General features: G+C 45.7%; 1 protein-coding gene across 5 annotated transcripts in view; it reads right to left on the reverse strand.

The window, feature by feature from the left end:
* Positions 1-1,120: 1,120 nt before the first annotated feature.
* Positions 1,121-14,419, reverse strand: part of LOC127589378 (RNA binding protein fox-1 homolog 2-like) — a 30,442-nt gene continuing 17,143 nt past the window's right edge. For 2 of the 5 annotated variants that reach the window (XM_052048512.1, XM_052048515.1), the window contains 7 exons: positions 9,420-9,507; positions 9,173-9,229; positions 8,714-8,867; positions 6,285-6,327; positions 4,441-4,547; positions 4,239-4,314; positions 1,121-3,937 (listed from right to left, as the gene is read on the reverse strand). In XM_052048512.1, the coding sequence (XP_051904472.1) occupies positions 3,893-3,937; positions 4,239-4,314; positions 4,441-4,547; positions 6,285-6,327; positions 8,714-8,867; positions 9,173-9,229; positions 9,420-9,507 (570 nt within the window). In that variant the 3' untranslated portion in view covers positions 1,121-3,892. Of the gene's footprint in view, positions 3,938-4,238; positions 4,315-4,440; positions 4,548-5,915; positions 5,959-6,284; positions 6,328-8,713; positions 8,868-9,172; positions 9,230-9,419; positions 9,508-14,419 lie in introns of those variants that run through there. The other 3 variants (XM_052048513.1, XM_052048514.1, XM_052048516.1) reach the window with 3 other exon arrangements.

Genomic DNA, 14,419 nt, shown 5'->3' on the forward strand with positions numbered 1-14,419 from the left:
TCAATAAAGGTTTCTTGATATGTAAAGCCTGCTTTCTTTTTGGGTGGAACGTTATCCCGCGAACGAACTGTGCCGATGGTGCACAAACAGCCAACAAAAAGCATGCCTCAGTGTGGTAATGCCGCGGTTCAACCACATGGGGGCATTGTTTGCACACCAACAAACAAAAACTGAGCGCTGACGACATTTTAAATATTTTTAAGATGAATACATAAAAAAGAAGACGAAAAAGATCTACAAAAATTATAAAATACATTCCACACATTGCATTTGACCAATTCTACGTGACATAAATCTATAAACTGTAAGATTAATGATTCTGTCTCGACTTGGGGCGGTGGGTTATCGATGTTTAAAACCGGCTGATCGACCCCAAAAATACTGCGTGTGTAAAACCTACAGGATATTATCGGGTTGTAGCCCAGTTAAATTCGATGGAATAAATATCAGGTCACCGGTGACCCCGAACGGCATAAGCAGTAGAATATGGATGGATGAAAGACGGATATCAATCTCTACTTCATTTCTCCCTGCTATAGAGACAGCGCAACGTGCAAAGGCCAATGATGACTTCACAAATCCCCTCCTATCAAACACATTCAGTCGTCCCCTCCAATCAGTCGGCGAGAATTCCCATCAAACGGCCAATTGTCCCCTTGCGCATCGGTGCAATTAGCAGCCATACAAGACTTGTCGACACAGCCGACCAATTCGTAGCCATTAGCGGCACATTTACAGCGAAAGATGCTTTCCAGATTGCCCCCCCCCCGGCTCTCCATTAGCAAACATTAGAAAAGGGAGAGATGGAGGAAGACGCAGTCGATTTTGTGCAGAGCAAAAGTCGAGAAGCAGCCATTAATGGTGCACAATACTCGCCATCTGAGTCATATGAGCTCGTGTGCTGCGAAGAAAGCGCCTGACGGGTGGAATCGGAAGACCGCACAGCAGTGAATGGAAACGTGTGCTCATTTCCCTTTCGCATTATGACAAATAGGCTCTCTCTCCCGATTGGATAAAACCATTCGAGCGGCGCAAACAAAAACGGCGCGAGTGTGCAACTTAACGGAAAATGCGCTCGTCGCATCCAGGTGAAGCAATCACTCATATCCACAAAGCAGTATAAAAACCAAACCGTTTATTATATACATTCAATAATAATGGAGAATAAACATAAGGCAGATACAAGGATGGCAAAATCAAACATGGTGAGAAAATACAGAGTGAAATGAAAAGTCACTTTGTCAAATGCGACCTTTTGACAGCATGTGATACAGAAAAGAGGCCGCATGCAATTCACACGCTTTTCCTTCATCCCGATCACAATGTTCCAACATCGAGTTTGATGTCAGCACAGTGCAAGGACTCAGGGGTCAGAGTTGAAGACCAGCTGTGTGTAAAGTTGGCTTCCAGCATTCAAATTGTTACGCTTTTTTTTTTTTACCCACCCCACCCCCCGCTCAGCTGTTTAAATAACATCCCATCCAAAGAAAAAGCACAGAATGCTTGGTGCACCCAACATCAATATTTCTCCCCCCCCCTCCCCCCTCCTACTGGCGGGCAACATTTTGAAGTGTCCCACAGTGGGTCTGGTCTGTCTCAGCACTGTTATCACTTATTACAAAAGGAAACTCGCAGGGGGGAGGAATGCGGGGGCGGTGGACATCCCAAATTAAACTTTCAACATATCTGATATGACATATCTGATTACCGTGACAACCTCTGAGGCATTTGGCCGAGATCAGCCAAATATTAAAGCAGAGCGCAATCAGCTTTGGGCTCGGATACTTTGACTTTTTTTCTGACTTTCCTCCCTCATCTTCAATCAGGGAACATCCCAAAATTGTTCCTTCGTCTCGCTACGTCATAAAACAAACACATCGCTCGCGCACCTCCGCCGTCTCGTCCTCCAGCAATCCCGACTAGAATTCATGCACAAAGCAAATAGTTCGGTTCCTCTCCCGGGAAAGCATGCATAGCAACACTTGTGGTAATACTTGTAAGGAATAATAAGACAAAAAAAAAAAATAAAGAGCGCACCAAAAATACTCACTACAGCACTCAGTGTCACAATCATACAAAACATCCTCACAGGGTTCTCTGCTCCACGAGCAACTCCGAAATGAGAAAAAAAAAGGTGTCCTGTCAGTTATAGGATTAATAATTTTCACCTCAATATTCCTGATGTTTGCCATCCGCACAACGTTCCATTGTTCCAAAGTGGAAACGCAGTCCTGTCCCTTTGCCTCTCGCATTGGCAATTCCAAACATCCCATCCTCTCGCCAAATGTCCCTCATGACTCCAACTTCTGTCATTTTTGGATTTGCAGCAAAACAGTTTGAATGTAGAGAAGAAAAAAAAAAGTCAATTATCACCATGTGTTTCAAAAAAAAAAAAAAAAATCTGTGACTTGTATTCATTGCAGGTTCCCAAAAGGTGCTGCAAACCTTTGAAATGTGTCTTGCGGACAGCACTGGACTGTTTCAACCTTGAAAAATACATTTTAAACCCAGAGATTAAAAAATATATCAGAGTCAAGTGCAGGCAAAACAACCACAAAAAAGAGAGAAATATATCAAGTCTAAAGTGTGCTTTTTTTTTTTCAACAACAAGAAAAAAAAAATCTTTGGAACCAAAAAAGGCAAACAATAACAATAACATAGTGCGAGTATACGGAGGTGGATTACCGGTACATGGAACAAACTTGGCCAGGCCTCCTACAAAAATCAGAGACAGGATGATAGGAGTTAACTGGAAAAAAAATATATATATATGTACTGCCAAAATTATTGTTCGTTGTGTCCAGAAACGGATAAAAACATTGAAATTGCTTCTTGCATGAAACCAGCAGAATGGAGGGAGGGGGGAGGGGGGGTCAGGGGTCAGTTTATCCGCCAAAATGCAGATGTTTGTTTTCCCCTCATCTCGTCTATTAAATCTCATAAGGTGGTGGTGGTGGGGGGGGGGTCCTGTTCCTCTCCATCCATCTGATGGTTCAGTCACCGCATTACTGCTGGAGCTACAAGGTAATCAAAAGAGTCTTTTTTTTTGGGGGGGGGGAGAGAATCATGCTTCCTCCTCTTAGTGTTGGTAGTTGATGAGCAAAATGATTTCAGCTGACACATTTACTCAACGAAATGATGTGGTGACCCAAAATAAAGGCATGTTAAATAAGAATGGCAGCAAAAATGTTGAGGTAACGCAGAAGAAAAAAAAAACTTTTTAAAAACTTTTTTTTTGTGGACATTACATATTGTGGTGAAAGAGAAACGTTTTGGGGATTGCACCAAAAATTGAGCATTTTAAGTTGATGATTTGGGTGGTGGGGTTTTTTTGGGGCGGGGGATAGGAGCAATTCCTGTCAGTCGCGTTAGTTGCGCTTGACGAATGCGCCACAGTGCCAAAGCAGAGGGACGTCGCTTGTCTTCAAGATGTTTTTTTTTTTTTAGTGTCGCTTTTACAAGCGATGCTGCTCTTGTGGCAGCTCAATCACCGAAGGACACCGTGGGATTGGGTGCGCAGGGACTTGAGAATGGGTTCTAATGAGGAGTTGGAGAAAACGCTGTAGTGTGTCGTGCGCAGGATCAAGCAGGAGCAGTTTCTTTCCAACGGATCCAATAGTGTTTCTAAAAACGTTAGCGTTCAGAAATTGTGCCCAGAGCTTTTTCGTTAGATCCTTGTCAGACAGACGGACGGGGAAAGAAGAAGTGATGATGTGGCAACCATCTCTCTTGCCAATAGAAAAAAAGATGGGGGGGGAAGAAAAAAAAAAAAGGAGGAGGTTGTCACTGTAGTCCACCAGCAGAAAGTCGGAAGGGTGCGTCTGCCAAACAAAGAGCTTAAAAAAAAGGCTTCTGGAGAGACAAGAAATTCCTCGGGTGTAATTTTGTGGCTTTAGTAGGGAGCAAACCTACTGTACCCCGCCCTGTATAAACTGGCCTGAAACAGACAAGAGAGACCACGGTATCGTCGGGGTGTGGTGAAATCAGACAAAAAAATCGATAAGCGCATTTTTAAATAAGCCTTGTAACTCTTGTAGTGGCAAGGCCAACAGCAAACGCCCGGAAGCTTGTCCGGTTCAGCTTCATAATTTAATCATCCACAAAAACGGCAGATGCAGCCCATGCAACAGCAAGCAAAAACATTCACGCCAGAATTCTCTTCTCTATTTTTGCAAGCCATCGACAACTGCATCCGCATACGTCGAAAATGCAGCTTGTGTTTGCGTGCGTTCGCTCACCATGGCTCCCACTCCGTAGGCGGCGGCGGCAGGGGCTAAAGCGTGGTATGGATCCGTCGTGTAAACTCGGCCGTAACTAGAAGCACAAACACAGCGTAATGTTGCCGTCAATATATACATTGCGGTTCGTTCCTGGAAGTATTCCGCCTTCTACGTGATTCAACTTCTTTTGTACGGCGCGTTTGCTGGCGTCTGTCCTCACCTGTCGCTGTACGCGGCAGCTGCGGCGGTTGCTCCGGTTACAGCCGCGGGCTGAGTGTAGCGGTAAGCGGCGGCGGCGGCAGCGGCGGCGGCTGCAGGATAGCCTCCCTGGAGACACACGCGCAACACAACTGACTCCCAGACGGACTGTTGGGTTACGACGTGCAAAAAAACACGTCAGGCAGGATCTTTTCGTTATGTCCGGGTACTGTGCGAAGGAAGGTCAGTAGGTCACCGTGAGACGCGTTGTTTTCAAGAATTCCACGGCGGCCGTGATTTCTCAGTTTTCAATTTAGACAAGGAAATGACTAGAAAATACAAAGACAGATTTCCAATGAAGTCGCGACGGGACGTAAAATAGAAATGAAAATGGAATACGGGTGAGAACGTTTACCAATGGACGATTGTAAACAATTGAGGGACTTTATATCATCAAGTTTCAGAGAATCTGGGGAAATCTTTGCTCGTTAGCGACAAGGCGGAAACCCAACATTGAATGGCCGTGATCTTGGACCCCCCCACCTCCCCAACAGTTCAGTTCAAAAAGGCACGTGACGCACATCATGAACAGTTTGTATGCAGAGTACGAATACAAACACATCAATTGCATCGTTTTTCAAACATGGATCATTTTCGTGTGGATTCGGTGGAAAGCACCAAGGAAACAGAGAGGGGGAGACTTGGAAAAAGGATCACACACTCGCAGACAACACCACTTACACACACGCCTACGCTGACAATGAAAACCATCGAACACCGACCGGGCGCGCGACCAAAATTACGATCGCAAAAGAAATAAAACGGGCGACGAACGCCTGCGCGAGCCCGGTCCGAGTACGGCACGGCAAAGCGGAAAAAAAGAACGCCGCTCCAAAACAGAGGCTCGGATGTACGGCCGCGCGGGGTGGAGAAGATTGGGTTATTCGTGAGAAAGCAAGGCCTTGCGGATGAGTGCAAGAGTGGAGGTGGTGGTTAGCAGAAACGCAGCTGGTCCGCATGCGGCACACATGCTCAAAGAACCATCCGGAAGAGACCATGTTCTCCGTTTTAACTTCGGGGCGTCTCGCCGCAGGCGCCTCGCCGTGAACGGAAACCTCCGATTGCAAAGGAAGGACGCCGAAACTTCCAAGTTTGTATCAAGCCATCTTTGTTTGTTTTTTTTTTCATGCTTTGCTACATTTTGTATGCAGAACAAAATCAGAGTGGTCGTCAATTCCTCAAAATCTAGTCAACCGGATGAGATCAGGCTCTCTACTGAAATGGGGAGAACAATTTAGTGTTTTAGTCAAGACCCCACGATCAAAGTGTACAATTCAGTGAGTTAGTTTAAAAAAAAAAAAAGCACAATTTAAAGCAGGAGAACATCTACGAAAAGACAATGTGTTCCAGACCAGATCAGAAGATGACTGTAAGGTCAGAGGAGGGAGTAAGGGGAAAGCAATGCACACGGTGGCTTTGGTGTTCAGTTGACCCTACCTGAGGCAATCTGGGACTAAGGACTGAGTCCTGAAACACTAGTCTATAGAGAAAACAGAAACAACCGTTGTCAACCTGGAGACACGCACACTTTGTTGGTACACCCGCAACGCCGCTTCATCCGCACACAGAGCAGGCTTTTGTTAGACGCTCAAATTCGGTCGGCCAACTATGACCCATGAGCTCAAATGACACCATTTGAAATCTAAACGGGCAATTTCCAAAAGAGTCTGGAGTGCGAGCGTGCAAGCTCTGTGTCGCGAATGACGGGACCAACGTGCCGAATCGCACCCAGAGGGAAAGAGCAGGAGGGAAAGCTGTGAGAGGAGGGCAACGGAGCTCGTGCTGCTGGCCAGTCAGTTTACTTACGTATAAGTCTGCGGCGCCGTAAAACCCATCCTGATACACCACGCTGAGAGAGAGAGACAGAGAGAGAGAGAGAGAGAGAGAGAGAGAGAGAGAGAGAGGAGGAACACAAAGAGACAGAAAGGAGGCAAGTGGAGAAAGCCAGAGAGGCGGGAGGGGGCGTGGGGCCAGGAGTGCAAAAAGAGAATGGTGCACAGTCCCAAAAACCATGGTGGGTGAGCAAGAGACAGAGAGAGGCAGAGAGAGAGAGAGAGAGAGAGAGAGAGAGAGGGAAAGAGAGAGAAAGAGAGGGAGAGAGAGAGAGAGGGAAAGAGAGTGGGAGAGAGAGAGGGAGAGAGAGAGAGAGAGGGTAAGAGAGAGAGGGAGAGAGAGTGAGAGAGAGGGAGATAGCAAGAGAGTGGGAGAGAGAGAGAGAGAGAGGGTAAGAGAGAGGGAGAGAGAGTGAGAGAGAGGGAGAGAGAGAGCGAGTGAGACAGAGAGGGAAAGAGAGAGAGAGAAAGAGAGAGAGAGAGAGGGAAAGAGAGAGAGGGAAAGAGAGTGGGAGAGAGAGAGAGGGTAAGAGAGAGAGGGAGAGAGAGAGAGAGAGGGTAAGAGAGAGGGAGAGAGAGAGTGAGAGAGAGAGAGAGAGGGAGAGAGAGAGCGAGTGAGACAGAGAGGGAAAGAGAGAGAGAGAGAGGTTTATTTCACACCCATGCAGCATGCAGAAGAAATACAACTCCATTTCATTTAAAAAAAAAAATATATATATATATATATATATATATATATATATATATTATATATAAAATTCTATCAACAAACTGAATGAGCTGTTTAAAAGATGGGGTCAATAGTGCCAAGGGAACTTCTTCAATTTCATCTAAGGCAGGCGTAACAATTGACGACTCGTCCACGAGATGGCAGAAGGTACAATAAACCCGTTAAGCACGTCACCTACGTGTTCCAATGCACTGTGCCGCGTTTCAAATTGAGTCTGTAATTTGGCGAGGAAGTTATATTTCATCAGATACACTTTTTATGACGCTTTTGTTTTGTGTCATTGGATTATTCGAATGTAAAATGTGTGCCGTGGCTCAGTCAAGGTTGGGGGAAAACATGAGCTGTAATGCTCTCAACTACAGGGCACAAAATTTGAGCAGCGAATGGCGCATACAAGTGCCCGACATAAAATTGCCCGCTTCCCAAAGGGGCTACTCATGCTGAAAACTATTGACGGGTCAACAGCATCAAAATATGTGCGCTTGGGTGACCTGAGGTGAAGCGATGCTGCGCGACGGACGGCGAGCTTGTTCGGATGCTTACAAATTGTCCTCATAAGCTCCATCCAAAAAGTTCAATACGAAAATGCATGAACCACTCATTGGACTCGACGAGTCAGAAGTGATGTTTACCAAGTAGAAAATGATCGATTTATGGTTGAAGAAAAAACAAAATCGTCTCAAGAGCATTTTCTGAGCAAATCTTCAGTCGGGCAAACACGGAATGGATATTTTTATCTGTTTTGTGTGATTTTTATCTTAAGCAGCCACGGGGACGTGAGGCTGACAGTCGTGCTTTGACTGGAATATTTGAGCAGTCACGTGGCCATTATGCAACTAGCACAGCACAGCGACATGCAGAGTGTCATTCAGTCTTGGGATGAGGTCAACGTGTGTGCAGCAGGGTGAGCGTTTAAGCGGCATTACGGCAGGTGGACGGTTTGTGTTTGTGCAAATCCACCGATGGCTGCTTCTGTACGAATGCAAATCGCCAGGATGGCCGTATCTGTGTTTATTCAAATCAACCTTCGGCGCGACGCTCCAAATCATTGACAAGCTGCCCAAATGGACACTCTGATTTCTGAGCGGAGTGTGACTAACGTTTGAGCTAGCGCATGAGCACAGCTGTGCTAAATCGTCACCTGCGCAAACAGAAAGTGGGAGACAAATCGCCAAATAACAATGACAAGATGTTCCTCAATCAATGGAACCGATATTTCTGTTTGATGTTTTTTTTTTCCCAATTTAAAGCAGGTGCAGCTACAATCCCGGCGGTGGACAGTCAGGGGCAGGGGGGATTTCTCTGCTAGCCGAAACAAATTCAGCAGCACTGGCCTCTATCTGCAACTTCAATTCTAATTCAGTGGACCACGCATACTCACGGTTTGGCAACCGCAGATTCCTATTTTCACGATATATAATAATAATAATAATCAATAACTGTTTTGTAAAGCGCTTTGTTACAGCTGCCGCTGTTGTGAAAGTGCTATATAAATCAGCATGTATTGTATTGTATTGTATTGTGAGGTCCAAATTAGATTTTTGTCACGCTACCAGATTTATATTTTGCTTCGGAAGTGTTCCAGATGACTTTTGGGGCACTTTTGGCACTCTAACAAATCATGCGAGGTCCAACATCTCTTACATGTACTGGAAGGGTTGGAAAATTCTTACCCGGGGTACGCGGGAATAGCAGGCTGAGGCACGGCTGCCCGCACCGCGCTGTAGACAGGCCGCCCCCTCCCGCGAAGGTGAGCGCCGCGGAACGCAGCCGCCGCGGCTGCCGTCGTGGCTGCTGCGGCCGCGGAAGGGTAGGGGAACCCTGGGACTGCAGAGGGAGGGGGGGGGGGAAGATTGAAAAGGCATTGCAGAGGGATGTAGAGTGACTCAATAACGTATGGAGAGCAATAAAAATGAACACATTGGAAGCCCGGGGTGAAGAAGAGCAATGGAACAAAGCAAACAGAAGTGAAGCGTTACACTGTAGCCTTCAAGGGGTTCATTTTAATAAGTACCAGCGGGGACAAGCGCTAAGCAAGCAGTTGAGTAATACAGAGTAAAGACTAGAAGATGGGTATGAATGAGGAACGAGGATGGATGTTTTTGGAATGAGCGATGGAGACGTAGCACTACCTGCATAGAGCTCCGGTCCGTACACAGCGCTGACCATTGGGCTCAATTTCCACCCTGCTGAAAGTCACAGAGGAGGCGCGTTGGGGAGGGAATAAGACGAGATGTTGCAGTTTAAGAAAAGCATAGACACAAAAAGACAAAAAAAGCCACGAGGGTTCGAGCCAATGACACAGATCGACTGGTTTGTTTTGGTGATCGGGTTAGAGCAGAGCGCCTCGTCGTTCAAGGGGGTCAGTGCGGTTGTTACCGTAAGGCAGCGTGCTCAGAGCCTCTCCGTTAGGGTAAGGGCTGACCATTTTCTTGTTAGTCATCACCCTGGCAGTGGCGTTATTCACCTGCCGATGGAAGGACACACAGTCAAAGCCACAAAAGGCGACAACTGCAAAGTAGACATCAATGGCGATTTCTTCACGATTAGGGCCCGCGGCTGTGCTGTGTCCTATTTTCAGAGAGTCGTTCCACAGATATGGCCGAGATTATGTGCTGCAAGTATGCGCGCCTAATCCATCTTTACGCATCCGTGAAATGGATGCGATTGCAGTGTTAGTTGCGAGGCACTCTTGCTCGTGACTGTGTACAAAAGTGGGCGGGGACTGTTGTGGTTATTCCGAGTCGTCATGCAATTAGGAGCGAGATGTCTGGTAAAGATCTGATGAATCATTACTGCCTTAGGCTAAACTGGTTATATCGCCAAAGCGACTACAAAGAGAGGAGCGCGTTTTTTTGCCCTGCGCAAACGCATGGCGGGAGATTTTTCAGGCGAATAAAGGAGGCTGTGCAATCCGAGATGGTTGATTATCCCTCCTCGTCTCAGCACTTCAAAAGGATCAGATGAGGCTTGACGAATTTATTCTCATCTGCCTTTGATGAGCTTTAAGAAAAAGGAGATTCGAGCCCAAGCCCTTAAATCGGACTGCGCCGCAACCCGAGGATTTTATGACCTTTACGCAAGATGAGGGGAGAGCATGCGCCTGACAAAAAAGGCGCGAGACTGAGGAAGGAGAAGTATTTGGTGTGCTCAAAGACACTGCGCTCCCATTTCGAGGCCATTAATGGCTTGGATGACCGTCCATATCGCCCCTCTAACGGAGTCATGCTCTTCTTCTCTCTGCATCGACATTGACATTAACGCGAAACATTTTGGTATCGGAGCAAAGTTGCGTACGTGTTGATGGGAATCACGGTGCAATCTTCAAAGCATGCCTAATTTACAGCTGTCGTGTGCGATCAATGTAACCTCGATCAATGATCGGGTAAACCTGACAGGACAAGACATGCAAATCAACAGAGACGCAAATGGAAGGTAAATCTGAAAATGTTAAAAGGTTAATAAAACACTCACACTTTCCTGTCCCTTATGCCCACCCAGTCCGTTCTGACCAACAGACCCCCCGAGCAAATAAAATCACATTTTCGTATGAAACCAAATCGGTGGGGTTTACACACCTAAAAACAAATACAAACAATACGAGGGAGAGTAAAAGGGGGTGCAAAAACATTTGTTTTACAAACTCAATCATCATGTAACACAGAAATTACAGGCAGCCAAATATGGGCGCATCGCATGAGCAAGAGTGAGTTCAGAAACCAAAAAAAAAAACAAGAAAAATCAGCCAATCAGCAAGCGTCGGATGCAGCAGAGAGACCAATCAAAACAATCGCAGCACTCCCACATCAAACAAGAGACAAAAATGGGAAAACCAGGTGTGTTAAGAGGAAAGGATGCAGGTGAGAAGTACAGAGACAGAGCCAGTCCATATCCAAAAAATTAAGACAAAATAAGAAACAAGGGATAATATTGACACAAATAACACACACAAAATAAAACATCTAAAGTCCAAAATATATAAATAAGTATATGAAGGTGCATCATTCAATTAGATCTGGTGACCATTCTCCTGACGATCTCATGTGGTGGGTTGAGAAACAGAGCACCAAAGGATGGATGGAACCGAGAGTGAGAGATGGGAGAACGAGAGAGCGAGAGAGAGAGAGAATTAGAGGAGAGAGGCAGAAAGAGGGAGAGCAATTCTCATTCCCAAAAAGAAGAGAAATCAAATGGACATGAGACACTGTGCCAGGCAGAGAACTGTGTGTCAAAAACTAAGACCAGTACACTTTGACTAGAACTACAACTACTCACACACAGACAATCCACTACAAGAATACCAAACCAAAAGAAGAAAACGAAATGGCAGCAAAATAGAGCTGCCCCCTCCCCCCCCCCAAAAAAGAAAACCAACCCCTCATCGGTTTCGAGACGCACACGGTTACAACGCCGCCTGATTTGTGAGCTGGATGATCAGGGATTTTTATTTAGAAAACCGAAATCAGCAGCCTGAGAGATTTTTTTTTTGCTACGCCAATGCTGGCAGGTCAATAAAATGAAGAAATTAGAAAATTGGTCGCAACAAAGACATTATTTTACTTCTATGAATCAATCGGATGAATATTTCATACGCCGATGGGTAAGCAGAAAGACTGTGCAAAGCTGTGTCATTGCATAGAGGAGGGTGATTACATTCGATCATTCCCGGTGAGGTGTTAATGGCAGGGGGAGGAGGGAGGGAGGGAGGGGGGGGGGGGTTGTTGGATGGGTGCAGAAAGTATTACGAATACCAGACTACCGGTACTTCATCCATGTTGTGACTGTCAAACGAGATGTACAACAGCTGCCTCGCTTTGGAAATAAAATGTGAGGGCCCGAATTTAAGCTCCCCAGTATCACGATAGACTAACGGTGGTCACTTCACTATCTGCACTTTGTACATGTTTGATGAAAATCAAAGGCCCATTTTAGCGGTGAGGTGGAAAGGGGATTGGGGGGGGTTGGGGGGCAGAGATCAGTTCAGTGATGAACGTTTGTACACAACTTACCATTGCAGCAGAAACAGCGAGCGGTTACCGTGGAGACTGACAACAACACACAGAAGTCGTCAGGGAAACAGAAAAAAATATATATAATAAATAAAGGAACAAATAATCCAGGCAACAAAAGAAAGCCAGATGTCATCCCCCCCCCCCTCACCATCCATGTCAAATAAAAAAAACCTGATAGCGGCAGCGTTACAGCTCAGAAGAGAATGAGAGAGAAAGGAGAGAGGAGGGAAAGGAAATGGGAGCCCTCAAAGCTTAACAGAGATGTCGGCATCATTACAACAATGCAGTAAGACCCGTGAACGGATCGGATACAATCGGTTAAGGTGAACCACTGTAATGTCGGGCCAACCTTGCTTTAATGGCGACAAGTGGCAAAGGGGTCAAATGTAGCTCATAGAAATAATGAACTTTTTACCCTAGTATACCGAGACACGAAGGTAAAAGGTTCTCATCAGTTCGATGATTTGATGCGGTAAAGTAAATCCACGACAGTACTGCACTTGGGAAAATGATTTTGGTAAAAAATGTTCAGTTTTTACCTACCGGTGACAAAAAAAAAAGAACACTATAAAGAACTGATAGTCAACCAATAAAGGAGACATAAAATGACAATACAAGTGTAAAAAAAATAAAAAATAAAAAAATAAAAATAAAAATAGGACAATTGTGTGCAACGAAAAGTGAAGTGATGAAAATGGCAAAAAGTGGCCGGCAATGACAGCGTTAAGAATTTAAGAAGGCGAGGGTTACACGTGACAGCAAGAAGGACAAGGATGGAAAGGCCCAACTTTCTTTTGCCTTTTCTTCCAAGTTAAATCGGCAAATTATTACACAGGAAAAACTTTGTCAGACGAATTGGCGCCATCCATTTCAAAGTCAATTGCGTTGGAACAGTATTTTTCAATCTCAAAGCAGAGCAGGTCATATCTATTTGGCGGGCTGCGGTCATGAATGAACCATTTCATGATTTATCTGATGTGTTGAAATTGCATCTGGTCAAGGCGTGCCCAAACGAAGACGTGTGTGGCACCGCGTGGCGAAACGGGGGGGGGGCCAAGAAAGCTTCCCCACACATATCCATGCAGTGACGACCAAACTCCCAGATGAGCCCCCCCCCCCCCGTTTGGAAGACATTACACATGCAGAATCGGTGACACGCGCTCGTGCTTTGTGTTAAAAAATGCCCGGATGGAAACTCTGCGCTGCGGAGATGCTGACACTTCCTATTAAGACTCCACATCTCACAGAATGAAGCACCGAAACACAATTGAGAGCGCGCCGCAGGGAATGGGAGCGGAATGCGATGAGTGGTTGTGCGTTTGCCTGTTGACCGGGGGGGGCTTGCCGAGGCGGAGGAGGCTTCTAGAAAATAGGGAGGCACCAATAACAGTTTTCTTAAGCAGAATATGAGTACACACTGAGTATTTCGGTTCGTGTTCGGGAACATGTAGAGCTGCTTTGTCCAGAGTCAAGTCAGTTGTAACTGGGCGACTTGCGTGGCTGCATTAGAGGTTGAAAGCAAAATAACTTCTTCGCAGCGCAGAGTTTGCTTGCAGAAAAAAAAAAAAAGTACAACAGAACGTAAAGAGCAACAAGTCTCCACTTATTGAAATGAGGCCACATACATGCTTAGTTAGATTCACAGTTGCGTGTACCGATAATTAGTTGGCAGTTATGCTGACCGAAGAAAATATTGGATTTTTTTTTTTTAATATGGGCAAAGTTTCCAAATAATGAATCAGTCAGACTGCAATGAAGAGACAATGATTTTGACCTGCCCAGGTGCAACATTCCATGCTAACAGAACACAACCCCGTCACCAAAACTAATGCGTATAACAAACAGCTCGAGAATTAACATGCAAGGGGAGAATCCTGCACACCCTGAATGGATCTATTTCCGTCGGAAAATACTAGTCATGCACAATTAGGCGACATCAACTTATCTCATGCCAGTAGGAAATCAAAAGTCAGCCTCCTTGACACACACTAAACACTGAAGTAAAACCATAGCAAACAGTGTGGGGGCCTATGCGTCAGAGTTTGCGAACGACAGAGCTTATTATCATGAATGTTGCCAACTTTATTATTGAAAAGACCGTTCGCCAAACTCTGAAATGACCAATTAAAGGAAACGTTTACAAGAGCAACACCTGCAAGAGAGGAGAACTTCCAGACAGCACCGCCGCAAATAGAAGTGCCTGGCCTTTTCTCCAAAGAAGGAAGAATGTGTAAACCAAACCCCAAGATGTGCCCTGTGCCAGCCCTTTGTTTCTTCAAGCCCATGCACCGGTCAACGAACACTGTAACCCACTACTGCTTCATCACTCACTACAGCCCAACACGACTACTTGGAACAAAAGTACAA

This window comes from Hippocampus zosterae, chromosome 17 (genome assembly GCF_025434085.1).
Source record: "Hippocampus zosterae strain Florida chromosome 17, ASM2543408v3, whole genome shotgun sequence".
In the NCBI taxonomy this organism is placed as follows: Eukaryota; Metazoa; Chordata; class Actinopteri; order Syngnathiformes; family Syngnathidae; genus Hippocampus; species Hippocampus zosterae.